The sequence below is a fragment of the Micropterus salmoides genome, unplaced genomic scaffold (genome assembly GCF_014851395.1).
Source record: "Micropterus salmoides isolate LMB-PRFRI ecotype aquatic unplaced genomic scaffold, ASM1485139v1 Ms_hic_scaffold_11, whole genome shotgun sequence".
Classification (NCBI taxonomy): domain Eukaryota; kingdom Metazoa; phylum Chordata; class Actinopteri; order Centrarchiformes; family Centrarchidae; genus Micropterus; species Micropterus salmoides.
Window position 1 is genome coordinate 7,919,052 of NW_024040152.1, and position 27,305 is coordinate 7,946,356.

General features: G+C 38.4%; 1 protein-coding gene across 1 annotated transcript; it reads left to right on the forward strand.

Annotated features, from left to right (window-relative positions):
- The first annotated feature begins 585 nt into the window (after nt 1-585).
- On the forward strand, nt 586-27,054 carry paqr6 (progestin and adipoQ receptor family member VI). Its single transcript, XM_038710673.1, has 8 exons — nt 586-798; nt 14,622-14,893; nt 16,238-16,365; nt 16,973-17,178; nt 20,181-20,307; nt 21,516-21,612; nt 22,000-22,144; nt 23,544-27,054. The coding sequence occupies exons 1-8, from the start codon at nt 738-740 to the stop codon at nt 23,807-23,809; spliced, it is 1,302 nt and encodes a 433-aa protein (XP_038566601.1). The 5' UTR covers nt 586-737; the 3' UTR covers nt 23,810-27,054.
- Nucleotides 27,055-27,305: the final 251 nt, after the last annotated feature.

Sequence of the window (27,305 nt, forward strand, 5' to 3'; positions counted from 1 at the left end):
TCCAGCATTTTTTGGAGTTTTAACAAAACACTAGACAGCCACAAAAACCAGGATGATGCAACAAGTCATAATTATACAGGTCCACATATTCATGAAGAGAATGTTTCAAAATCAGTTTATGGAACAGAAAATTACGGGAGTAGTTGGTCCTTGAGGTCATTTATCAAGCCAAACATTTGCTCACGTGTGTAATTTCTACTCTGTGTTTTAATGATAGTAAATTGAATATCTTTGTGTTTGAGACTGTTTGTTGTACAAAACAATAATAGGTTAGGTGTGATCTTTGTACTTACCCTGAATCTAAAATCTTTACAGTAAACCTCAGACATGAACCCGCTCAAGTCTTCAAGTTAAGTCTTTGCAAAGACTCTGCCTCTTCTGTCAAACTAGGTCTCCCTGTGCCATTCTTTCTTCCATCTTGTTTCCTCTCTGTCCCGGGCCCCATGCCCACCACTAACCAAGCACACAGAATCACCAATCCCCTGGCAGCAGAATCAGTGCCACCCCAAAAGAAATGGCACTGCTGTTGGCCTATTTATTTTTTGCTGGGTAAGGGGGTTGGGAAACCTCTCTGACCCAAAGCAATCCTCTTTGTGTGAGCCCATGAAGCTGTGGGGCTGCAGGGACTTCAGAGTGGACGGATTGGGCTGCTGGGACGGGATGAAAGGTTTAAACATACAAAAACCCTGTTAGTTAGATTTATGTTTAGTTAAAAGCGCCTGTGATCTGTCTGAGAAATGTCCATGCAGGGGTCTGTGCTCGCAGTGGGTAAATGCCTCGCCTGCCTGGAGTTTATGCGTGAGTAGGCTGTCTTTTCAGTATTTGTCTTTTGGGCATGTTTGGAATTCACACGTGCATCTTATTAATCATTTTCTTGCGTAAAATCTCTTAAAATTGCCATGCATTTGGTTCCATCCATGTTTGCGCTTATGTTAAGGATGCTGGGGCTCTTGTCCTGTCTGTCCCGTCTCCTTTTTTCTTTGTCCCCTCCAATTGGGAAAAAAGTTTCTCTGCGGGGGGGGCTTTCAACATTGGGGGATCCAGTAGTGTTTTTATTCAGTTACTGCAGGAATGTGCAGAGGAAGAGAGGGGGACTATTGAGTGTAAAGGGGACGTGCCTGACTGAGGAATAATTTGTGAAAGCTGAAAGCTCAGACCGGGTTTCAGTGTTTCTGAACCTGCGTCACTTCGGAAGCAGTTCGTAGTCACAACAGCGCAGTTACTGAGTGACTTATGTTTCTCTGTCTGAACTCTTATGTTTCAGTAAACTCACTCCCCCTCCTCTCATAAAGAGGCCCTAGAGGTTTTTCCTCGTAAGTCACTCCCATCTTTAGGAACTGAACGTGTCTTTGCCAAATAGTACTTCTCAAAACATTCGGCCATGCTTTCTTACTTCAAAATAAGAAACCTCTCGTGCAGATTGAACAGAGCATCCCGGGCCAAGCTTTGTTTACCCATTATTGCACATCATGCCTATTGTTTTTTTTCTATTCCTATTCAGTATATATGTTCTTATTCATTTTATGTATATATTTCACAATTTTATTTTCCACAAGCATACCTATTTATTAGGCCTATATTGTTCCTACTCTTAGCCTTAATATTTATTTTTTTTTGCTTTTTGCTTGTAAAGCCTTTTGTGATTGCTAAATTGCATTTCCTTAAGGACTGTACTTCAGTAAAATGAGGTACTTGTACTTTATTTGAGTATTTTCATGTTCTTCTATTTTACTAGCTACTTACTCCACCACAATTCAGAGAGAAACTTACACATTTTACTCCACTGCCTATATTTGAGAGTTAGGCATATAATTAGGCTACTGGATATTCAATAAATTTATATGCTAGCCAAATTCATAACATAAATTACCTCATTGCACTTTTCATATAGAGCAGGTTCAGACCATACTCTTATATAGTGTATGTAATATTATTTACAGAGACCAACATTTCCCACCATGAGCAAGCACTTGGCGATAGTAGCAAGGAAAACTTCTTGTTAACAGGTAGAAACCTGGAGCAACTCACTTTCAGTGTTAAAATGGTACATATAAAACATATGGCTTATAGAATATAATGCATTGCTATAAATTTAACTCCCAGTGATATATTGGGTTAACTACACATTGACCAACATTAAAATGCTGCTTATATGTAAATGCATTACTAATGAAAATAGACAAAAACAAACAGTCTTAAAGGAGCTATATTCTACTTATGGTTAGGGTTACTATTGATATTTTATTTATATTTTGCTGAAATATTTTACTTTTACTTGTGTAACAAGTAACTTGTATTTGTTACGTAGTATGATGTTGCTACTTTTAATAAAGTGTAGTATCTGAGAACTTCTACTAATGGTGATTACTGATTTTGTTTAGTGATTTATAAATATCATAACTTTATTTGAATAACAGCTTCTAAATTTTATCTCAGAACAGTAAGAAGACAAACATACACAGTAGACATGTGAAGAACTTTGAGGCTCTTGTCTCCAAAGCAAGCAGAACACCAACCAGGAGCCAGTATAGAGATGCCACGTGCTGTGAAATCTGGCATTGTTCATTAATTCTGGTACAGCATTTTTTCACAAGCTGATACAATAGCTCACACAATATAAGGTGATACCAGTCCTGTCAAATTTCCCCACTGTAAAGTCTGTATTTTCTACTGGATATGCAGCTATTTTGAGAATTCATAGTAATATGCTATGTAGAAGGATATGATCTGGAAGTAATTAGTGTTTCTTTAGGACAGATAAAATTTTTGACACAGAAGGTATGACTGTGCTGCTTTAAAACATAACACTTGAAATCAATTAATTATTTGGCAAGGAACATTGCGTTATTGCCTCCGCCATGGTAAGCCCAGTTTTTAAATTGCACTTTAATATTTATAGCTTATACTGATCAAGCAAACACATTCTGGAAATGTATTAAGAAGTGAAATGAGGGGTGGGGGTCACTTAACATCAAGCAAGTTTGAATATTTTGGTGAGGTGGTGCTGGTTGCCAGTTCTTTAACTGAATGTATGCAACTAAAATATATTTTGTGTCCCTGAAGTGTTTCGATGGACAAACAAGACCTTTGTAGAAATATGATGGGATAGAAAGTTGTGTTGACACAAACTGGATGTTTGTCTTATGTAGAATAAAACAGGATGTCCTCCCTGGTGAGAGTTTGGACAAAGGAGTATCCCCACAGGTTCACATGAAGATTCTCATTCATGGAAGTCATGTGATATAAAGTATGTCAAAGGACTTCATGTAACACTGAGGACATTTAGTCATCCAAGAGCACAGCTGAGTGATGTTGAGTAACTTCCTGTACTTAACCATTGTAGGAATGACATCACTAGCTGGGTCACTGAGGTCATCACTGTTGTGAGTCCTTGTGTTTTTAGCCATGGCTCAGCATTGTGGCTCTGGCGATGGCAAATGTCCGTCTGTTTGTCTTTTACACCACTTTGTTTAAGGCTATCTCAACAGCTATTTGTTAGGTTGCCATTAAATGTTTAACAGACAAAGGAAACATCCTTATGACTTTGACTTTCATATGGAGGGTGGGAAAAATGCACATGTTTTAGCTATTCCACTGTCATGGTGAACATCAGACTCATAACATAACCAACAACACCTTCTCAATGAGTCTTCATTTTCTATATTTTGTTTGCTTGTGCCAACCTACTGATGACACTGAAAGAAAAGTCTACCACATTTTGTGACAATCTATCTGGTAGCTGTTGAGACACTAAAATAAAAACCCAAAATGCCAAGCTAAAGGTGGCACTAGAGGAAAAAGGTGATCACCAAGTTAGTACGCTTCATGCTCTGGGAACTGTCAGGATTAAGAATGTGTAGCCTACTTGCCAATACTTTGAATGCATGACTTTTACTTGAATAGGCTACAGAGTATTTCTACACTGTGGTATTCCTATTTCTGCTTATTCCAACAATGCTGACCCTAAAGTCAAGCTGGCATGAATAAAAACAAGCTATCAAGTGTTACAAGCATAAATGAAGGCAGAGTAAAATGTACAAAGGCGAGAAATGACCGTGATTATCTATGGCTGTGTTTGGTCATGATGAAATCTATTACAATGCTGAAAACTACAGAATCAAAATGTGCCGATTTCCAAGCTTTGGTTTTGCTCGGGTTTCTTCCCATGAACGTTGACACATCTTTCCACATCTGCCCTGTCATGTCACCAGTAGCGTGCTTTTGTTTTTTTGCGCACACATGGCTCGTGTTGTTGCTGCTCTGGTTATCCACGTGAGCACCGAGCAGCGCTTCCTACTGGCTCGCGCCGGACAAGCGAAAAAGACTGTAGTCCTGACACACAATTACAAAACACAAAACCGAGAAAGAGAAGACACCCAGCCCAGGTTTGTCAGCGGTTTTATATGGAGGCAGACGAGGGGGGATCAATTAACTCCCGCATGCCCGAAGGTCGCGGTGAGTAGAAAAACTAAACGTTTCTGGGACGAAATTGCAAAGATGATATTTTTCCTCGCTGTTCATCGATGCATAGTTGAGGCGAAGTTTTGCTGCTTTGACTGCTTTCAGTAGAAGCTCTTGTTTGTCTCCTCGCTGTCTTGGGGAGTGTTAAAGGAATTCCTCAGAAGAGGAGGACATAAAAAAAAAACCTTGGGGTTGAAGGATTGAGTCAATCCATGTCATTCTGTGAGTTAGCTGCAGAGAGAGGTTTCTCCTAAATGGTTGCTATGCAGATGTGTCCAGGGGAAATACACTTTAAGGGTTTAGCTGTTTTTTCCAACTTGGGAGATGTTTTGGATTTTTCCATATTGTAGTTGCCACATGGACTGGATCTTCTTTCCCAGTTTACAGCTCTCACAGTGCATGAATATTTTTGGTTTCACACATTTTTTATTTACATGTTTGTCACCTTCCAGAGTCCATAAAGCTTATATTCTTTTAAGAATTAGATGTACATCTCATTTTAGAGTTGCCGCTCTAATAACTTCCCTCTTTTTGCTTTATGTTTGCATCATGCTGGAATGTTTTTCAAAAGGTGTGCCTCCTTGGTCACCCCCCTTCCTGCTAAGTATCTACATCTCACTGTAAAAGACTACTCAAGGTTATGTAACAGGGCTCCCTGCAGGAACAAAGAGATAGCCTAACTGTCACTTACCCTGCAAGATCAACACAGTTGAATGCTATCAAGGTGTCGATAAACAAGAAAGTAATAGGCATCGCTTCTAATCATTTATTAATCACAAACATCTTTGGGTTTTTTTTACGTTTGGTTGGACAAAGCAAGATATTTGAAGACACCACCCTAGACTCTCTTTAGATGAGTTTGATCGAGAAAATGATCAGCAGATTTATCGATAATTAAAATAATCATTAGTTGCAGCCCATTCTCAATTTGAAGGTCTCAACAGGTCTCAAACTGAAACCTGTTGAATTTCACTGTTTTTCCTCTGCAGTTGAATAAAAGAAATTAAACCTCCTTGCGTGTGAACATGGATAACCTTTATTGATAGTTGGGTGCAGAAACTGTAGTAGAGGAATGAGGTGGGGTTGAGGATAATAAACTTGTCTGGTGGAGGGCGTTAAGAGTGCACAACACCCAGCCGGTTGAGTCTTCTGTCTCATACTTAAATTTATGACCTCATATGTGATTAGTAATGAGTGAAAGTGGTTTCTATTTGACATCATGTTCCCTTTATTTGTCAAAGAGCAACAACAGTCACATGCAAGCCAAAGGAAGCACCTGACTATCTGTATACATGGGTGTCACCCTCAAAAACAGATCCAGGTTTTAGATGAACTACTTGGTTGAATAATACAAGAAAATGACTAATACAATTTCGTAGGAATTAATCATGTTGATCTTGCAGGGGAAGTGGCCGTAACTTCTGTGTTGCTGTAGTTTCCCAATGTGATTTGTAAAACCATATGGGAGTTGTGTTACATAAGCTTGAGCAGTTCTTGAGTATGAAATGTGGACACTAACTGTACCAGGAAGGGGGTTGACCAAGGAGGAGGAACATTCCAGTACAACTTCAGACTTAAAGGAAAAGAGGGAAGTTATAAACCACGTCTAGTGACTCATGAGGTTTAGGGTATGTTCGTGGGTGCTGGGTTACTAAAGTAACACATGGTATAGTCCATTCGTGCTGTAGATACAAGGATTAGGGTTATAGCTTGTTTTCTTTGTCCAAAACCTAAAGTTCTACACTATTCATTGATGCAGAACAGAGTAAAGCTGCAGATCCTGTAGAGCTGAAATGATTGGTAGATTGACGGAAAAATTAATAATCAATTATTTTTTGCGTAACAAAGATCAGCTGATTTTACTCAGGGAGGCTCAGATGTAGTTGGTTTAATCGGCTGGACGTGCAGCCTCTTTTCCTCCGTTTGTTAGTCTTTAGTGTAGTTTAGTGACTTTTCGTTTTTGGAGGAGGTCGTTTGCGACTCACCAATAAAGGAAAAAGCACTTGTGGAGATCTTTCAATTTAGTTTATTGATCGAAAGTTAACAAAATACTTTTCCGTTTACTTTGAACACACAACAAAAAAATACCTTAAATTTGTTTCCCACAACTTATTTGGTCCCTTAACTATTTCACTCCTCTCTCATTCAAATATAAAAACCTCCCTAGCAAGTGAGGATGACCTAATTAGTATGAGGAGCGATCTGATACAATATCCCAATACTTTTTATACAACAGTTATTTGAAACAGGAAAAAATAAAATAGATCTCCTTGCTTGTCCATAACAACAATACAAATAATAAAAGCCTACCAATATATTTCTATGGCTTCAACTGGTGGCATTTTATGCAAGGTTTCGAATGAAGTACTCTATTGGTATCGGTACTGATATCAAAACATTTTAAACGATACCCAGCCCTAATGGTAACAGATGAAATCAGTCATTAGTTGTAGCCTAACATAATCACATTTGACTAGCTGGAACCAGAGAATGTTTTTGCTTTATCAGAATTGTTGACAATATGTTGATTGACTTAGCATTTCAGCTCAAATGCAGTTTAAGGGGAAATAAAACCTAAACATGCGTGCTCTGGTTAGGTTAGGCCAGGTTTGGTTTGTTGTTAGGTTTTGCTTTGAATAACTGTCACATGATGTCACATGTAAGATATTTTCAGAAACTGGCAGCAGACGTAAGGTTTTGCTTTCTGTGCCCCAAAATCAAAGAGCAAGAGTTAAAAGAATTAAATTTTTTCCTTAGGGTGCCCCGGCAGGCTCACCTGTTAGATCATGTACAAGGCTGGGTTCTTACTGCAGCAGCCTGGCCCTTTGGGTGCATGTCATTCCCTCTCTCTATCCCTGCCTGTCCTGTCTCTACTGTCAATATCAAATAAAGCAGGGAAAGAAATGGTACTTTAACCCACAGGTCAATTACTTGTGTGATTGTTGTTTGGGCTTTCATCTCCTGGGCTGAACATGTTTCAGCAGGACAGTCGATAGCAGAATAAGCCGAGTCTGTCGTACATGCGGTACAAAGCACACGTGTCCATCTGTGGGCATCATGTTCTCTGCATAGACTTCTTATTGTCAGGCTCTGGCCAATAAAGACGTGCATTGAAAAGGGTCATGAGCGAGTGGGGAAAGAATTTCAGAAAGTATTGCAGGGGATCTTCTGTCTGGAGACTACTGCAAATGTGAAAAAGTATTTTGTGGCTCCAGAGGGAGCTGCGTGAAGTCTGATAAATTGCCTCAAGTGATGTCACTTGAGTCAGTGTCGGTTGGAGACACAAGACTACAAGAAAATGCGGAAGAAACGAATTGTAAATGGACTGTACTTGTATAGGGCCTTACTAGTCTTTCAGACTACTCAAAACAATTTACACTACATGTCACATTTACCTATACGTTCAAACTCTGACGTCAGAGGCTACCATGTAAGTTGCCAACTGCTCATTAGAAACCGAAGCTAATCATTTACAAACCCTCACGCATCGGGAGCAGTTTGTGGTTCAGTATGTTTTTCAGTATGTTTTCCCAAGAACGTTTTTTTTTTTTGTAGACATGATACATGTGCCTCCTAAATCTGGGACATCTCAGTTAAACGGAAAGGTCCAGACCTCTGTAGGACGCTCCTCATCTCTGCTTGAGGCTGGGTAATGGGCGCCAAGTTTAGACAAGAAGAAGAGTGCATGGAATAAAAAAGACTATCTCTCTGATTCTGTTGCTGTAAAGTTGTGAGTTTGACAGTGTTAAGAGTGTAATGCCAAATTAGTGGAGTACTGTTGTTTTTGCTCTTTTTCATAGCTTTGACTCTCTAGTACATTGGATGTGATTAGAAATAGGGAGAAACTGCTAGCCTGACTCAGTCCAAAGATAAAAAATCCGCCTACCAGCACGTGTAAAGCTCATTAACTTACACATTTTATGATTTTATCTTGCAGCACTTTTTATACTTTTTAGTGTTGTAGTAAGGTGTCTGTCCACGACAAGCTTCCCAGAAAAGCTTCACTACACCTGTGCATAGATTCTCTACTAGAGAGATGAGCAGCATTCTTCTAAAAGATGTTCCCTCTTACGGTGTTTTGGTTCAGATGTTCAGGGGATGGACAACTTCAGTTGTGGTATCTCTTTTTGAAACTAACAAGTTGCTTGGTAAAGCTATGGGTTGTAGGCTAGAATAGAATTAGAATAGAATCATTTCAAGAGCCAACAATATCTGTCTGTTGTCAAAACAGACCTGAAATAAAAAAAAAATGTCCCAAATTAAGAAAAATGTTGACAACATACAGACTGAGTGAACACAGCCTGGCCATAGAAAAGGGTCGCCACAGACAGAGCTGGCTACCACAAGAGGAGAGACTCTGCTCCCAGTCTGACAGGGGACAGGTAGAGACAGAGCTGCACTTTCTAACCTCATGCCCTAAATATAAAACACAAAGACAAAAACACTTTGCAAACATTTCCCAAATATATCCCGAATTCAAATTCATATCAGACACACAGAAACTCCCCTATATACTGGGAGAAATACCCAAATGTGAAATAATTGCTGCAAAATATGTCTCCTCATGCCATGAAGTGAGGACCAGTGGACCAGTGGAACCTCAGACTGATAAATAATTATACAGATTTTCAAATTATTATTATTTTGATAATTTGATATTTTAGTAATTGTTTTGTTTTTATATTTGATACTGATTTCTTTTTTCTTTTTTTTTTATCAATTAATTATTTTTTTGTCTATTAATATATACACACACACGTGTTACTGTTTCATTTATTTATTTTATTTTTTTATATATTTTTATTTTTTAACACACACACACTGTTTTATTTATTTATTTTAATTTTTAATATATATTTTTTAACACACTCACAAACGCTTACTGTTTTATTTATTTATTTTATTTTAATTTTTAATATTTCTTTTTTTTTCTTTTAAACACAAACACACATACGCTTTGATTACTTTACGCTTTAATTACTTGTTTAATGAAATGTATGGGGCTGATTGTTCTTATGTTGTATATATGATGCTTTGGCAATGTTGTTATTACATTAATGCCAATAAAGCTAATTTGAATTGAATTGAAATCAATGAAAACACATTGTGGTCTGACTGGTGTTTCTTGAAATGGAGTGCTTTGCAAAGATGTTACCGCAAACTAAACATCTAGAGCCAACAGTCTTAAATCATCTCAAAGAACAACATTATTTCAAACCAGATCTGCTTTACCTTGACATGACTTTCTCAGAAGGGAGCAGCTGGAGATGTTTTTTCTCAAAATCTCCAGAAAACCACAGTCAAGTGGATGTTATCTTTTGAGGGAGAGTGCATGCAAGATTTAATAAACCACTTAGTCAAAAACACGCTTATCCCAGCCAAGTTTTAGAGAGGCTTGATGAAGGGAAAGCAAAAGTTCAACATTAGATTTTTAACCCCATCGTATAGGTCTGTATGAGGCAGCCTAAATGTGTGTCTTGTCATCTCAGCACAATCCATGTGTTTCATATAATGCATATACACATACCGCCCACTTTATTAGCTGTCAACTAAGAACAGGAAACTGAAGCTACAATTTACACAGGCTCACCAAAATGGGACAATTGAAGATTGCAAAAACCTTGCCTGGTCTGATGAGTCTGGGTTTCAGTTGTGACATTCAGATGGTAGGGTCAGAATTTGGCATAAACAACATGAAAGCATGGATCCATCCTGCCTTGTATACACGGTTCAGGCTGGTGGTGTAATGTGGTGTCACACTTTGGGCCCATTAGTACCAATTGAGTATTGTTTAAACGTGACACCTTACCTGTATTGTAGTATTGTTGCTGACCATGTCCATGTCTTTATTACCACAGTGTACCCATCTTCTGATGGCTACTTCCAGCAGAATAATGCACCACAGTACTCGCCTATCATTTCTTACGTCTCTTCTTGTTTATAGAAGGATCCGTATGTTGTGCTGAAATGTTGGCTCTGGTCCTGAACTTGAAACTATGATCAAGCACGTTTTTTGCATGAACATGGTGTGTTCGACACAAGAAATGGGGTTATGTTTAAATGGAGACCGTGTATAACTTTGTCACATCATTTTTTTTTTTTGTTGGACAGCATGTTTTTTGTCCAAACTATGTCCACAAACACTGAGTCAGCTGTGCAAAATTCACTTTAATTTTGCCATTCTTGAGTTTTTTGGCTTCTGTCTCTCTCTAAAGTCCCCATCTCTCAGTAATTATCTAATCTATATTTTGCATGCATAGGCGTTATCATTCAAATCAGTCACGCAACTTGAAAAAAACACACCCTAATCTGAAATTGGCTATTCAAATCATTGCCACCACATGATGCTAATGATCTGAATTCAGATGAGCATTTTTTCCCCCAGTGCAGTGAACCCAGTGGCCTTTCATAGCTATTGTCATCGACACAAGCTGGAGGGGGGGGTGTGTGTTGTTGTTGTTTGTGTGCTCCGAGTTTTCCAGCCGTGATGAATGCAGGATTTGTACCAGGGTGCATGCATGATAGTGCTCCGGGTATTTGTGCATGTTCTCCATGGCAGAATACTGTGTGTGTGCGTTTGTGTGTGAGAAGCCTAATTTCCATCCAGTGCAGCTTGTAACAGTCATCCTTTGGCCTCTGTACTCTCAAGGCTTCAGCCTCCACAAAGCTCACTTTGTCACAGTTAACAGGCCGGGGCCTGCAGCTGGGTTGCAGTAAGCGGTGGTCCCCTCTCATTGCTCCCACACTGCTAGAGAGGAGCCCCTCGAGGTATGAGCTTTAACAGGAGAGATACCAGGAAATGTTTTCATCTCAAATATTTTCAGGTCTAGGGGAAACTCTGATGAGACACATGCAGGTTATTGTCTGGCTACAGCTCTGGCTTTCAGAATTTGAAAAATTAAATTTTTAAGAATTTTTAGCCTAGTTTCTGTTACAACCATATCATCACAGCAAAACAAAAATGGTCCTACAGTACACTTTATGCTGACAGTCATCAGGGGCGGCTGTGGATCAGGAGGTAGGGCAGGTTGCCTGTTAATTGGAGGGTCGGCGGTTCAATTCCTGGTGGCTGTTCCACCAGTGTATGAATGTTAGTTTCTATTTGAGCTCTGTGAGTGGTAAATGGTAAAAGCACTTTGAATGGTTGCAAAGACTAGATCGGCACTGTACAAATACAGAGCATGTACATTTACAATCCTGGTGTGTTAATGGCATTTTCTTGCAGGATATTTGTATCTAGAAAGACATGGGTTTTATGAGTATATGAAATTGTTTTAATTCAATGTATATGTTTATTTTCATAATGCATATTAGAGCCCTGCCCATACTAGATTTTTGTGGCCAACAATATAGACAATGTTGACCACTATACATAAATGACCCCTTGCATTTAGTTATTGAAGAATTGTGAACAAAATATCACAGCTCTCTGGTGGACAAACCATGATTTGGCAACACTATTTTTAAATAACCTTTAGGCATTTCTTTTCCTTTTTCTTATAATTTTTTTAAAATTTTTAATTAACATCAATATAACAAATTTTCAATAAATATTTGATATAATAAATTTGACATAATGGAAAAATTGACACTTCATTTTTATTAAGATATTTATTTTGTTGAGGAAAATGGACTGAAAAACTTAATTTTACTCATGCATATTTGTTGAAAAAAGATTTTATCATTGCTTTGAATGTTCTACCTCAGATATATGAAGTGATCAACTGTTTGGCATCAAGTGTTTGTCATGTTCTGACCATAAAGAATAGTTTAAAACCAGAATTAACCATCACCACCAACCTTAGGCTTTCACTCTGGAAGAAAAAATTACTTGACGTTTATCGTGATAATTATCGATGTTGAATAATATTAAATTTTTTATCGCAATAACATTTTTGGCCATATGGCCCTACATCAAAATATACTCAAAACTAAATCCCATGTTTTTGTTGTTGCAAGTACATCTTTTTTTAAGTGATTTAAATGATTGCTATAAAAAAAACTGACCACTTGATTCTTGCTCAATTGCAAATGTCCATACCTGTTAAGTTTGTTAGAAAAAGTCATTGTCTGTTATTTTTGTCAGCCAGATACTATGAAGGTAAAGATAAAGTCTGTAAAGTTAGAAACGTGTTGTGGTGTGAAAAAACTGCCATGATGTTGTTCCCCGTCTATTGACAGAGAAGGAATGTTTTGTGTAATATTGGCTCTCACAAGCATGTTCTTATTACATGCATGCTGTGTTTCACAGGGCTCTGCAATGTGACAATCCAGGAATTCTTCAAATTGGTGTCTGGGGATGTCTGAAGAGTGAACACAATAAGAGATTGTTCTCAGTGTCGTCTCCGGTCAACAAAAACATCACACTTGAGGACTCTTTCATATAAACTTTAATGCTAATGCGACATCATCTGTGATGAACGTTGCAAAGATGAACCTATTGCTTGTTAACACAAATGGCTAATCAGCCAATCACATGGCAGCAACTCAATGAATTTAGGCATGTAGACGTGGTCAAGACAATTTGCTGAAGTTCAAACCGAGTATCAGAATAGGGGGAAAAAGGGGATTTAAGTGACTTTGAACATGGCATGGTTGTTGATGCCAGACAGGCTGGTCTGATGTACTGGGATTTTCACGTACAACCATCAGGGTTTATAGAGAATTGATCCAAAAAAAGAGAAAATGCCCAGTGAGCGGCAGTTGTGTGGACAAAAATGCCTTGTTGATGTCAGGGGAGAATGGGGAGACTAGTTAGAGATGACAGAAAGGCCACAGTAACTCAAATAACAAGTCGTTACAACCAGGGTATGCAGAATACCATCTCTGAACACACAACATGCAGGATGTTGGGGGTGTAATGGTGTGGGTGGGGCTGGACGATATGGCCAAAAATGTTATCACGATAAAAAGTTTCATATCTTTTGATGTTGATAATTATCACAGTAAGTATCAAATCTTTACTTTTTGTAAAAAGTGAAAGTTGAAGAAACCTGATGGTTAATTGGGGTTTAAACTTTTCTTTATGTTCAACACTTTAAGCCAAACAGTGGGTCACTTCACAAATCTGAGGTAGAACATTCAAAACAATTACTATAAAATCTTTGCATATAAATATGCATGAGTAAAATTAAGTAAAAGCTTTTTTCAGTCCTTTTTCCTCAAAAAAATAGACATCTTAATACAAAATTAAGTCCTAATTTGTGAGTGATTCAAGTGAATAAAATCAAACATTAATTGAATATTTATTGAACATTTATTATATTGTTATTGAAAACAATTATATCGTGATAATTATTGTTTTATTGTCCAGCTCTAGGTGTGGGGGATATTTTCTCAGCACTCTTTGGGCCCCTTAGTACCAATTGAGCATTGTTTAAACGCGATAGTCTACCTGAGTATTGTTGCTGATCATGTCCATCCATTTATGACCACAGTGTACCTTCTGATGGCTACTTCCAGCAGGATAATGCACCATGTCATAAAGCTCAAATCATCTCAAACTGGTTTCTTGAACATGACAATGAGTTCACTGTGCTCCAGTGGCCTCCACAGTCACCAGATCTCAATCCAATAGGACACCTTTGGGATGTGGTGGAGCGGGAGATTTGCGTCATGGATATGCAGCCAACAAATCTGCAGCAAATGTGTGATGCTATCATGTCAATATGGACATGGAAAGTCTTTGAGGAATGTTTCCAACACCTTGTTGAAAGTATGCCACCAAGAATTAAGGCAGTTCTGAAGGCAAACTGGGGTTCAACCCGTTACGAGCAAGATGTACCTAAAAAGGTGGCCGGTTAGTGTGTACTGTATACATGTGTCTGTCTGTCTGGTAATCAATGTTTCTACATTGTGGAATTGCTACTTTAGTTAAGTAAAGGATAATACTTGTTACACCACTGCCACAGTCCAAAGATTTCCAAATTTTAAGAGCCAGAGGCTCAAAAGCACGTCTCTCCTTTTTTGTTTGAAGTCTGGTTCAGGTAACAACCAACAAACCCTGATCAGAAGACCTCAGAGACCAGCTTTTGACATAGAGTTCTTCATAGAGAATCTTGAATTGGATTCTGAATGTGATGGCGAGCCAGTGTAGAGAAATTAAGATGTTGCTGTTCTGTTGGGGTCTCATTGTGTGTGTCTGTTCTGTCTCTCTGCAGTGTTTCCAGTGTGGCAGGGGATTGGGGCCAGTGGTAGCATTGGAGGCAGGTGGAGGCAGGGCTGGGGACGCTGCTTGCAATGGGAGCCAGACAGTCCTGGACAAAGGGCCCGGATCCCGGTATTTGACTACCCTGTCTGGTTAGTCCTCTGTCGCGGGGGACACGCCAGGCTCAGGGAGGTTTGCCAGAGAGGGAGGATTGCCATCAGACTGCCCACAGACATGCTCAGCATCAAGCTTCCCCAGCTCTTTGACATCCACCAGGTCCCCAAGGTAAGGAAGGAAGGAGACCTTCTCTACAAAGTTTACAAGGTACTCGGTAGGTCTGTCTTACAGTTTGTTTTGTTCTGCTATAAATACCAAATGTCCTGTAGTGATTCTCTGTTTAGGAGGTAGCCTACCTGTCACCACCTTGGGGCAGGTCCTCTACAATCACTGATTATATAAAATAGGGGAACTGGTGTGGCATTGGGTCACCCAAGGTGGTGCTGTGAGTTCCATTATCAAGTTATGAAGTAAACAGTGAGGGTGAATGCAGTGAAAGTTGTAGACAGAGACAATTTGGCATCATTTGGTGATTATCAGTTGTATTCAATCAGTAAGTAGCCTATTATTGAAGTTTATTCTGGGTTTGGGTGTTAGTTTTAACTGGAATATTTAGATATGTTAGTTTTAAAATCACAGTACAGTAATAGTGCCTTACCAAAGCTTGTTGTGTAATAAAGCTATAATTTAGACTAATACGTTATTCTCAGAGAGTACTGTGAGCACAGCATTCATTGGGAGTTTTATTTTGATTGGATACAAGGTCAGTGATAAAGTAGGAATTAAAAAAAAAACAAGATTCTTACTGTGGACATTTGACTTATCACTATTTTTAACATACAGTGTATGTTGCGTGAATTAGACAATTATTTTACTTGCCACGCATAGCTTATGTTATTGAAATGCTCCGCTACAGCCTATTCACATTGGCAAGTTGATATCACATCTCTCCAGCTTGGGAACATATTTACATTGTTGCCATCTTTGTTTATCTTCACATCTTTCTTCTTAGAAAATTAAATGAAAAGCAGCATGTGATGTTTTCGGCCCAAGGTTTTTATCACTTCCTGTCGGAATATGACATCTATCAATGTAGACTGAAAACAACTGAAGAAGTTTATCCTAATCTTGGTGTTGAGATCCTTCCACAGAGTCACAAGAGAACTCTCAGGAGATTATTAATAGGACAAGAAAGAAAGAAAAATTCTGCAAAGTTCTGCTGCACGCACTTGTTGCCATTTCTGGCCTCTAACAATTATTCAAACGATACAGTAAATGGTGGAGCTTCTCAAAACTCAGACATGCAACCTGTGACGAGGAGCTGCCAGAAGATACTGCTTCATTTACACTATAAATACAGAAAATTTGTTTTAAACGGGACCACACTCCAGTAGTGATGAGAGGTCATATATTCCAAAGGTATGGTCCAGCACACCCTCTGCAAGCTCCAAGGATGCTGCCCCCTAACCTCTCTTTATAAGGGTGCAGGTTAAAGGTGTATTTCTCCCTACAGGGTTCAGCAGACTCGTGTACAGTGTAATTGCTCATCTATGATGTCTCATTGGTCCTCAGGTGTTCAGGGAAGATAGCATCATCTCTGGATACCGTCACCCGAGAAGCTCAGCACTGGACTGCGTCCTCAGCAGCTTCCAGATGAACAATGAGACGATCAACATCTGGACCCACTTCCTGCCAACATGGTTTGTGCAACAACATGGGAATGATTGATTTTTTTATTTTTTTTATTTGCCACATGCTTATTTAATGTGTCTATTTGTGTGTGCACTTCTGTAATGTGTTAACTTTGTTGCACCATAACATCTGATATGAGACAATAACCAGCCATTGTTGTGTCCAATGGAACATATTATCAAAGATTATGGTGTGTCTGAGACCAGAGGAAATCTTGTTGTATTCAAGACCAAGACTAAAACTAGAAGTAAAATGAAACCAAGTTAACTTTCCAGCTATGAAAAAAGGACAGATTTTGGAAAGATCAGTAGAAGTATGATGATCTTTGTTTAGTATCTGAGATATAATCCGTTAATTAATAGTAGTGCTGGAGAGAAAATAAAAGGGTGGATAAAACATGCTATTAAGAATTTTAGATAGGTGGGGAAAAGTTCAGGCAGGATCCATAAAAATATGATAAGCTTGAATCAAAATAAACACAAGACTGAGACAAGTCCAGGATGTCAGAAAAGTCCAAGTACAACAGCCTTGAAAAGCTTGGGACAGTAGAAGTCAGAAAGAAGCTGTTTTGATTATTAAAGATATGCTGAAATAAGACAAAATTGTGATTTGCAGGTACTTCCTGTGGCGTTTCTGCGTCCTCTGCTCCACTCTGAACTTCCTGACCGACAGCTACACCTGGCCCTTGCTGGTGTACATGCTGCTCATCTGCATTTACCCCTTCACCTCCAGTTGTGCACACACCTTCAGCACCATGTCCCCGGAGTCCCGCCACATCTGCTACTTCTTTGACTACGGAGCGCTCAGCCTCTACAGTCTGGGTAAGACTTCAGCCATGGCGCTGGAATCCTAAAAGGTTTGGTGCCGATATTTTGGTTTCCTGCAGAACTCTGGGGAATGTGAACATGTTCAGAGAGGTGAATGAGTGATTATCTGAGCTCTCTCAACAACTGTTGATGAGTTGCTCTTGAGAAAGGCGCTTAGAACAAGTGCTCCTTGCTACTTTGTACATATTTCAAGTAGTGCTGGGCAGTGATTAAAATTTTTTATCGCATGATTTTCTTGCGATCAATTGCATTGTTACGTGCAAGATTGAATAATGAATTCTAAAGTTTTGTATTGTGCACTTTTAATTTAAATGTTCTGCTATGCCTTAACATGTGGTTTGCAAAAACTTTAAAAAAATAATGTACTTTTTACCAGCAGTATTCCCTTTACACAGTAGCAATAAAATATTTCTTGTAAATCTCAACCTAAACATTAATGTAATCAAATCAAATATTAATCCAAAGCTATTTGCCACTGCCAGGGCATTACCTTTTATCTAGCTTGTTAAAACAAATTACCATCAGAGTCCTGTTTTTTATGCTTTTTCTGAACAGGTATTAGCAGAAATAGTTTTCTTTTATCAGGGAGCAGCAAAACAGTCTATTTTCAGTAAGTGTCCCGGTTAGAGTGAGGTGAAGTGGTCGAGGTTGTGCTCGCCTCACGCACACGGCCGCCCGCTGCCGAAGCTGATTTGTCTGAACATGCAGCACAAATCATTGGAAGAGAGACTGATCCACGCTGTTTGTTAGTTTCCAGAGTTCTATTACTGTTTACTAAATAGGACATCGACAAGTGGGAATTCACATGGCAGAGCATCCACGCAAAACTAGATGAAGGCCTATCAGGTAAAGTTATGTAGCCTGTAATTTTAACTTAAGTTAAATAGGCTACAGCTGTGTAGTACACAGGAGCCATTGCCATGGTTAGCCTACTATCCATAGAACGCCTGCAGTGTGTAGCTATCCACTTCGCTATGGCATTTAATTGTTCTCTTGTCTTGCTTGTGTTTATCTACTTCTCCCACACACTGAAATGTAGTCCTTTCTTGTTTGTCTTTATTATTTTGAAAAGATTTTGGTGTCTTATTAGCAGCTAAGTAGTGTTTCACCCCATTCTTCCTTCCGCTGCCTATTTGAAGGTAGTAGTAGGCTACTGAAGTTGTCCAAGAACGATGATGTGACATTTTTTAAGGAGCTTTTCTTCTCCTCCTATAATGTATTGTTTACCTGGCAAAACATAGCAGAACAGTCAAAGCACGGATGCATCTGTTTGCCTTTTATCATGTGGCTATGATCAGGGCATGTCATTTCCATTTCATCTCAGATCTCTCCTTTCTGCCTCCTTCCTGGGAAATAATTTGTGTCATGGCTTATCTGCACCCCAGGCAGTGTTTGTTTGGCCTCACTACCATTTCTCCCATGAATAATATTTTCATGTCACTCTGCATCAGCCTTTAGAGCAATTTCAACAAAGAATGAACAAACAACATATCTGTCATGTATGAATTCAGAGCTTGTTTTACAAGTGGTCACATGAAAATGTTTTCCTGCAGCATTTGCTGCCTCTTTGCTGGCTAGAATATACATGCAAGGCAAATTTATTGATTGTCTAGGTTCACAGTTGCACAGTTGTGTTTGCATTTCAGATTATACAATTCTGTCTTTATAGTTGTTTTAATGATCCCTGTACCATATATAAGATATATGCAGACCAGCAGTCAAACATTAACAAACACTAATTGAGGACTGTATCAGATGTCCTAGCAGTCCTCTCCACTACAGGACACACATTGCATGTTTATCAGATTATTGCACTTTCTGGGACCCTATTATTTAAGGCAGTCAGTACGGAGGGACAATGGGTTAGTTCTTGATGGTGCTTGGCAGGACTTAATGTAAACACTTTGCCACCTCACTACATCCCACCGCCAGCAGGCACATTGTCACAAGAACCTCTTAAGATCCCTTCACAAATATTGTGGTCCCCGGCAGACTGATCCTTAATCTACCACAAAGCCTATTAGTGTCAAGATGTGCCCAGTTTAAAATGCTCAGACTTCTGTTTCAGAGATAAGAGCTCCGGGGGAGGGGCTCACTGCAGGACAAACAAATATTGGACAAACTTTACAGTCTGAGCTTTGATGGTGGAGGGTTTCTATTGAAACACACAGTTCAGTAGAAGATGTCCTCTACACGATGCTTCTTATGATTGCCAGTATTTAAATTGCTCCAGTACACTGAAAAGCTTTCAGTTGGGAAGATTCTTGCTTTTAATTAAAAACTACAGAGATTAGTCATGTGAAATCATTTTAAACACAAAGAAATTGAAAAGGCACAATGTGTAGAATTAGACATTTTCCTACTTTGGTGACCTCCAGTGGTTGTATCCCGAAAGTCACTGTAGCAGACTGACTGCTTGTGCATTGTCTCACTGCCACCAGAACAAAAATGTATGTATAAAATTTATGGCTTTAAATTATCAAATGGGCAATTGTGAATATGTTGATGCATAGATTTCATGTAGGTGTGTTTTAAAATGTATATTAAATGCCTTTCATGCCTTTTTCCCCATAATTCATTTTAATTTACATCTGCTATGATGCCTCCCCACCCCACTCCATCATCACTTTTTCATCATTGCATGTATGCTCTGTGTTGCTTTGTGTGACATAATTGTGCTGCCTTTCTTGCAAATACACTTTAGATATCATGAGGTCATCGTGGTTTAAAACGCCTATTAGTTGTACAAAATGAATGTAATGGCACTTTATTAAATTTTATTTGTGTGTGTGTGTGTGTGTGTGTGCGTGTGTGAACGTATTTCTATATGTATCATATATGTAAAGACCTGCATATATAATCAGATATACGTGAATTTAAAGCAAGTAGGAGAAGTAGGAAGCAAAAAGTTTATACAAAAACCTCTCCTAGAACTACATTGACCTCTCAGGTCAAATCAATTAACAGGTTTTCTAATGTCTTGTGTTTGTGTTCAGGTTGTGCTATAAGCTACGGATACTATGTCATACCAGACAGCTGGGTGAATAGCTGGCTCCATCAACATTTTGTCCCCATTGCCATTGGAAACACACTGTTCTGTACCAGTCTGTCCTGCTATTCCAGGTAAGAGGCTGCTGCATACATGCCCTTCGTCTCTGGCCAAGAATATACGATTCATTTTTAAATATAAGGTTTTGGATTTGTGGGAATCTTTCTGAGTTTAGTTTACTTTACATTAGGTCTATAGGTTTGAAGCATTGAAAACAGATGTCAGGACAGTTACTTTGGTCTTGAATGCAGATATCTTCTCTGCAACAGCATTTGATCTATAAAAATGGGATTTTTTTGCCTGGAAAATACAAGGTTTTAATGCTTCTCTCAGAGTGGTGTTGTTGCCCGGATAAAAACACACCTCTGAAAAGCATTTATGCCATCATGTGATACATACACTCTCGACTGAAACCCAGACAAATGAAATTCTTTTAGGCTCCGCAGCTCTTAAAGACACGTTGATCCACCACAACTATGCCTTTTAAATCTTTAAATGAAGCCATTATTGACTGATCTGCAGTAAAGTGATATATCAGTCTGACCTCAGTTGGCGCATTTGAACATTCACTTATTTGATAGCATCTCTGAAGAAATGTTTTTTCCTTAAATCAATATATTCTTATAAGTATAAAACTTATGTGAAATGGAATAATGCTGTGGTCTGCTCCTGCATTGTTGAGTGGTTTTGACAAGTAGAGCCCAAATAATATGGGATTGTTTAGACCAATAACGATTTTGATAATTCTGATAGATCATCCGATGTTCTTTTTCCCCCTTCTTGAAACGCATAACATAAACAAAGCTTACCCCTACCATTTGTTGTGTGTAGTTATGAGACCTCGCCAAGATAACATGCCACAATGCAGTTTAAAAATAAACTTTTTTATTGTTATAAATAGTACTTTGATCAAAAGTACAGCTGATTATGTCAGTTGATTGCTGTGTCTTGTTGAGATTTGTGGGGTTTCAAAGGTGTGATGCCTTCAGGGGAGTTGCAGGGTGCCCTCTGTTGGACAAACTATGCAACAACAACACTCATAACATGATGGAAGGATCCATCTTTTTTAATTGTCATTTATCGGCTGTTATAAACACAGATACCAGCTTATCTGCAATTAGGTCATATCGGCCGATAATATTGGCGCTTTGATTTATCCGTGGGGCTGTAGTGACAACTCAGTGATGGTGCCTTTCATGAGATCAAGGCAGCAACACCACTGTCAAAGAGTAATATGAAAAACAATTATGTTAATGAGTACTGCCTTCTGTTTGTCCCACAGGTTCCTGGAGCTGCAGTTCCCACAGAGAAGTAAAGCTCTAAGGACAGGAGCATTTGTCCTTCCATTTATATTTGACACTGTTCCTCTGTTTTACAGGGTGAGTGTCAATACTGGGCATTTCTGTTTGTGTTTAAGGTCTGTTATATAAGACTCATTAAAACTTCTTGGATAAACCATATGCTCACTTGCGTTCTTCTCTGACTGAATATGAACCCCTAATTTCCACTATGAACAACTGTATTTAGCAAATGTTTTGTGTGTGTTTGTGTTATTATGTAAGTGCTCAGTGCTGATTTGTGCAAGGCTTTAATACTTTGAGCAGGACTTTGGCTCACTAACCCAGAAGCTGATGTCCTTTCTTCATCTGATACTCATGTATTGCTAGGGCTGGGCAATAAAACAATTGAATTGAAGGGCCTTGAGATAAATCTGTTGGTTTCTAAATATATTTAATTTTAAAATCTGTGTGTTTTTCTGTGTGTAGATCCTTCTCTGCTGCGGGGGAAGCTGCAACGTGACCGACGCCTTGTACAGTCACTGTTACCATGTCCTTTTTGCCTTCCTCACCTGTTTCCTGTTTACCGCCCACCTCCCGGAGAGGTTGGCCCCAGGGCGCTTTGACTACTTTGGTATGTCCTTCATGGATGTTGATATAGGTTTTAACTGGCTTGTTTGACTTTGCACAGTATACACTAAATTAGTACTTCAAATCTTGATGCCAGTAAGGAAAATGAAGTCCAACTGACTGAGTGTGGCACACCCTATTCCTATCTTTATCCCCAGTTGCTCCATTGAAGTTATGGATGACATTTTCACTCGGCAGCTCCCAGGTGTGATTGAGTGTAACTTTATGAATTAAAAGTTTGAAACAGAGCAGGCAAGTAAAGGGAAAATTATACAGTGAATGCCATGTGCTGTTAACAATTTGCTCTCAGCCGTAAAATTAGCAACGTTTTACCTTCCACATGGGGCTGTAACTTAAATATGCTGTCTTTTGTCTTTGGCTGTTCTTGAATGTTTCCTCTGCTGACTACTGGACAGTTCTCACAAAACAATGGCTCTGTATCAAACAGGCTTTTGATTTGATAGTGTGGAAACTTATACAAACTTTCATGCAATGAACAGTTGTTTATCCTAGTAAGGTTTCAAACAGGCTGTTTTTTTTATCTAAAAATGTTTGCACATGTGATTCACAAAATGTTTGCAGCGGTCGTTGCAGTAGTTGAACCACAGTGAAGTTCTCTCCTGCTCATCTTTTTAGTGTCTGTCTGTGTTTGTACACCTCAGTAACGCTGCATTTGATTTACAAAACCATACCTTAACAAATGAATGAATTATTAATTATGAATACAAATTATAACATCTGTCAGAACATACAATTATTTGTGGTGTAATCTGTAAGTGAAATTTTAATGCTGTTGGTGATCTGACTATTCTGTGTCCCTACTGTTTTGTTGTTTAAGTCATTTTTTATGAGTTTAGCACAGTCTATTATGATGTATTCAAGTAGCTTGTTTTATTTCACTAACAGTCTAAACCCTAAAGAGATTCAGTTTACTGTTAAAAAAGCACAAAGTAATGTTTGGCATTTATACAAACAATTTATTGGTTCAAAAACTGATGTAAATGGGGCTACAATGAATAATTATTTGAAACAACAATTAATCAAACTTTTGAGTAAACGAATTATTTAGGCTATAAAATATCAGAAAATAGTGAAATATGCCTATTACAAGCTGACATCTTTAAATGTGTTGTTTTGTCCAAGATATGAAAAGGAAAAGCAACCAAACCTCATGTTTGAGAAACTGGAACCAGAGAGTATTTAATCATTTTTGCTGGATAAATGATTTAAACTATAAATCAGTTATCAAAATTGTTGCTAATAAATTTTCTGTTAATTGACGAAATGATAATTGTTTCATCTCTAACTGATAAACCGAGTTCTCCAGTTGGCAGTGTAGAGCTGAAGGATTCCGCCATGTCTGTCACGTCTGTCACGCTGACATGTCTTCCCTTCTCACCCAGGCCACAGCCACCAGCTCTTCCATGTCAGCGCCGTGGTGGGGACCCACTTCCAGATGGAGGGTGTGATAGCAGACATGACATCAAGAAGGGCATGGCTTTTGGCCCACGGAGCAATGCCTTCCTTCTTGGAGACCATTGGGGTTCTGGTCATCAGTCTTGTCCTTAACCTGGGCATCATTGGCATATTCAGCGCCCCTCTGCTGTGGAAACCCTGCCACAGCCCCAACCAGCTGCACGCATCAACGTGCGAGCGCAAGGAGCAGTAACGTCATTTTTTCCATCAACAGCCACAAAAGGGCTGATTCACTTTCCAAAGGAAAGGTTTGGGCTATTTGTCTGTCTCAGCCGTGTCTGTTTGAGATGACTAGTAACAGTTTAACACGAATAGTTTTATCATTCAGAGATTTTGATATGTTCAGTGCTGAAGCATTTCTAACAGTGTTATATACCTGTGTGTTATTAAGCTTGTATATTAGAGGCTGCACATCTGTCTACCATGTACAAATGTCTGTTTAATTTATTTTTAAGGTTCATCAATATGCATTTAAAAATGCTCTGGGTTGAAGGAAGCATACTGCACCAGTGCCTTATTGTAGAACGACACTTCATTTACAGTGTTTACAGTAGATCACTTCAAGGAAAAGTTTAAATCTCAAACTGGAAACTTCAAATGTTGCAGTTTGCAGGGATCATATTTTGAAATGATGATGCTTCTATTTGCATGCCCTTAACTTTATTAAGGATTTATTTAATTGTAACAGTCTTCAGTGTAGACAACCCTCATTCAACTCTACAAAATATAATGCATATTGGGTTGCCAGCTCTTATACTGTATAACCACCTATTGATTCCACTCTGCACAGACTGGAATTGATTTGCAGGCCAGTGTGGTTCTTTTTCTGATTGCCTGCATTATTATGAACCCCACGATCTGCCTTCAACAGAAAAAATAAAATCTTACAGCAGGGCTGTGATTAAAAGACAGGTACCATTTTTATACCAGTACGTTTTCATGGCAACGCTATTGCGGCCTCATGCCCCCTGAAGGTGTTCAACCATTTTGATGTTCTTAGCAAATGGCACAATTTCCTCTTGTTCTTCTATCACATATAATAAGATCCTTTTCTGACCATTTATCATGTAGAATAGCTATAATAATCACAATCAAAAAAAATTTGAAGTCACCTTTATGCATTTGCATATTTCCAGTCCAGTCAACTATTATCAGTGGAATTAAGAGAGATGGAGAGAGAAAAAGTGAATTTAGTCATAGTTTGGGGTAGCATCAACATGGGAGTCTTGTGGAGTTGCAGTATTTTGGTGCATAGAAAGTGTAACAAACCAGTAACACTCCTTATATACATACTGTGGTTATCTTGTTGTCCCATGAGACTGTTAATGTACATTTATCATTGAATGTATCTTATATTTACAGAATGTTATTGTATTTATTACTTGTTTACGTGCATAAACAGGAATTAGGATGAGTAAACTAATGATTCACACTTTAAAAAAGACCCTCTTATGACGTAGTTTGTGACTGTGTATAGCTTTGTTTTCTTAAAACAAGTGGAAAATGTGCAGATTTTATTTCAGCGGGTTTCCAACACTAGTCAACTTGTTTCAAGAGTTTTCTAAAATAAAGATCTTCCATATTGGAGCTGAAATGATTAGTTTAACAATTAGCTGTAAGTCTTTTAGTATCTTAGTGTATTTTGAGAATGATTTGAGTCACTTTTCAGGCAAAAATGTTAACCATTTGCTGGTTTCGGACTTAAGTTTGCATATTTTCCTGCTTCTCTGTTTTATATCATTGTAAATTAAATATCTTTAGGTTTTTGGCCTGCTACTTGGACAGAACTCTGGTAAATTGTGATGGGCATTTATCCCGTTATTTATTTTATTATTTATTTTAAATTTTAGAGAGAAAACAGTCTAATAATTGAGGCAGAAAATGGTAGATACAATGGTCGATAACAAATTCCAGATTTGGGAAAAATAAAAAAACTGGATCAAATAAACAGTTTCTTCACTTGTTTTAAGGAAATGAAACTTTGACTTGATACGATGCATAAATTGGATAATTCATTGATAATATTATTATAGCAGTACTGTACAGCCTATGGTTCAGATACTGGCAATGAAGTATTCTTTAATAGGTTTTAATGAGAGAGGTTGTCACACGTTTTTAACATCTCAGTTGTAGCACTAACATACCGTAGGTACAGATTTCACCAATCCTCATTTTACTTGACAAACACATGGAAGGCTGGTCTGTATAAAACAAGTTTTCAAGCATGTAGGGCACAAATTTACACTTATTTCCACCTGTAACACCAGTAGTTTGTAGACAAACATGCGGGACAACAGAGACATGCGGCTAACACACACACACACTCACACATATGTCTTTTAGCTGTGTTGTTCTAGAGTTTGATAAGAGGGGAAAATGTACGTGATATTATGGGAATGAGGTGTGCTGCAGGTCCATGGTGGATGTTGAAATGTCAGACGCAGAGTGAATATGTAGTATCACAAAGGGCTCACACAAACACACTGACACATGCACACACACTTTTCTTTTAGAACAGGGGAGTTGTTTAAGATGTTTTCAAGGTTAGCGTGCAGGGTGAAAATTACAACGCCTTCTTTGTCGCGCACAAAACAGAGCAATATTTGCTCTCAATGATGTATCTACCGACTGTGTTTTATCTCCACCCCATTTTTATTTTCTTAACAGTCATCATAACGGCGTTCTTCAGTTTGACCCTGTTGATTCCTGGAATTGCATCATTACTGGCTTCTGATGTGGTTCTTTGTTATGAACCCAGACTAGTTTGGAACTCATTTATTTCTGAGCTGCTTTTTATTTAATTTTTTTTTTTTCCCGTCATCTCACTCAATCTCAGGCGCTCTGCGTCTGTAGTGTTTTCAGCACCTTGACAGTTATAAAGCTGAGAGATGCTGAGCATCGAGGCTTCCACCTTGAATAGATCGATGCTTGTAACGCTTTTCTGAATTGCATTTTTACACCTACTTTGACCAAATTATCAATGCCAAGTCGAGAAATTCTCCAGACCAGATCACTATTGCTTTGAAGGCTATTTGTCGTGTAAACCTTGTTGGTTTGATCCTCAGTGGACATGCTGATGGTTGTAATTATCAGAAAGAAATGTGAACTTTTTGTGGAATGACAAAAAAAAATACAGTGTACTGATGGATGTTTGGTAACGTGAAATAGAGAGCAAAGACGAGTGTGGGATGAACCATTTAATACAACAAGAATTTTTCTGTGTCAAAAAAAAAGGGTTCGAAAGCGTTATTGGTGCCTTTTTTAATGTTTTATACAACCTTTCTTTTGATATAATGCTCTGTTTGTTCCTTGTCCATTGACAACAAGCTACTCTAAAAATGTATAAATACTTATTTGTTCTTTGCTGTGAATAATTTGTAATTTGCTACTTTGTTCTACTAGACTTGTGAAATAAATTCAAGCCTTTTATAAATGGAATAATTATCACTGGAATAATTTCAAATGTCTTAAAACAGACTGGATGCCAGTTTACATTTGTACCATGTGATCAACACCAATTAAGATTATAGTCAGCCTAATTTCAGTTTACTAATAATATTGTACAAGTGTGAACACAGAGTATATGCATATTGTACTGTTATATAGGGCTGCAGCTAACAATTATTTTCATTATCAAATAGTAAATTAATGGTTTTGTCTATACAATGACAAAAAAGTTCCCACAGCCC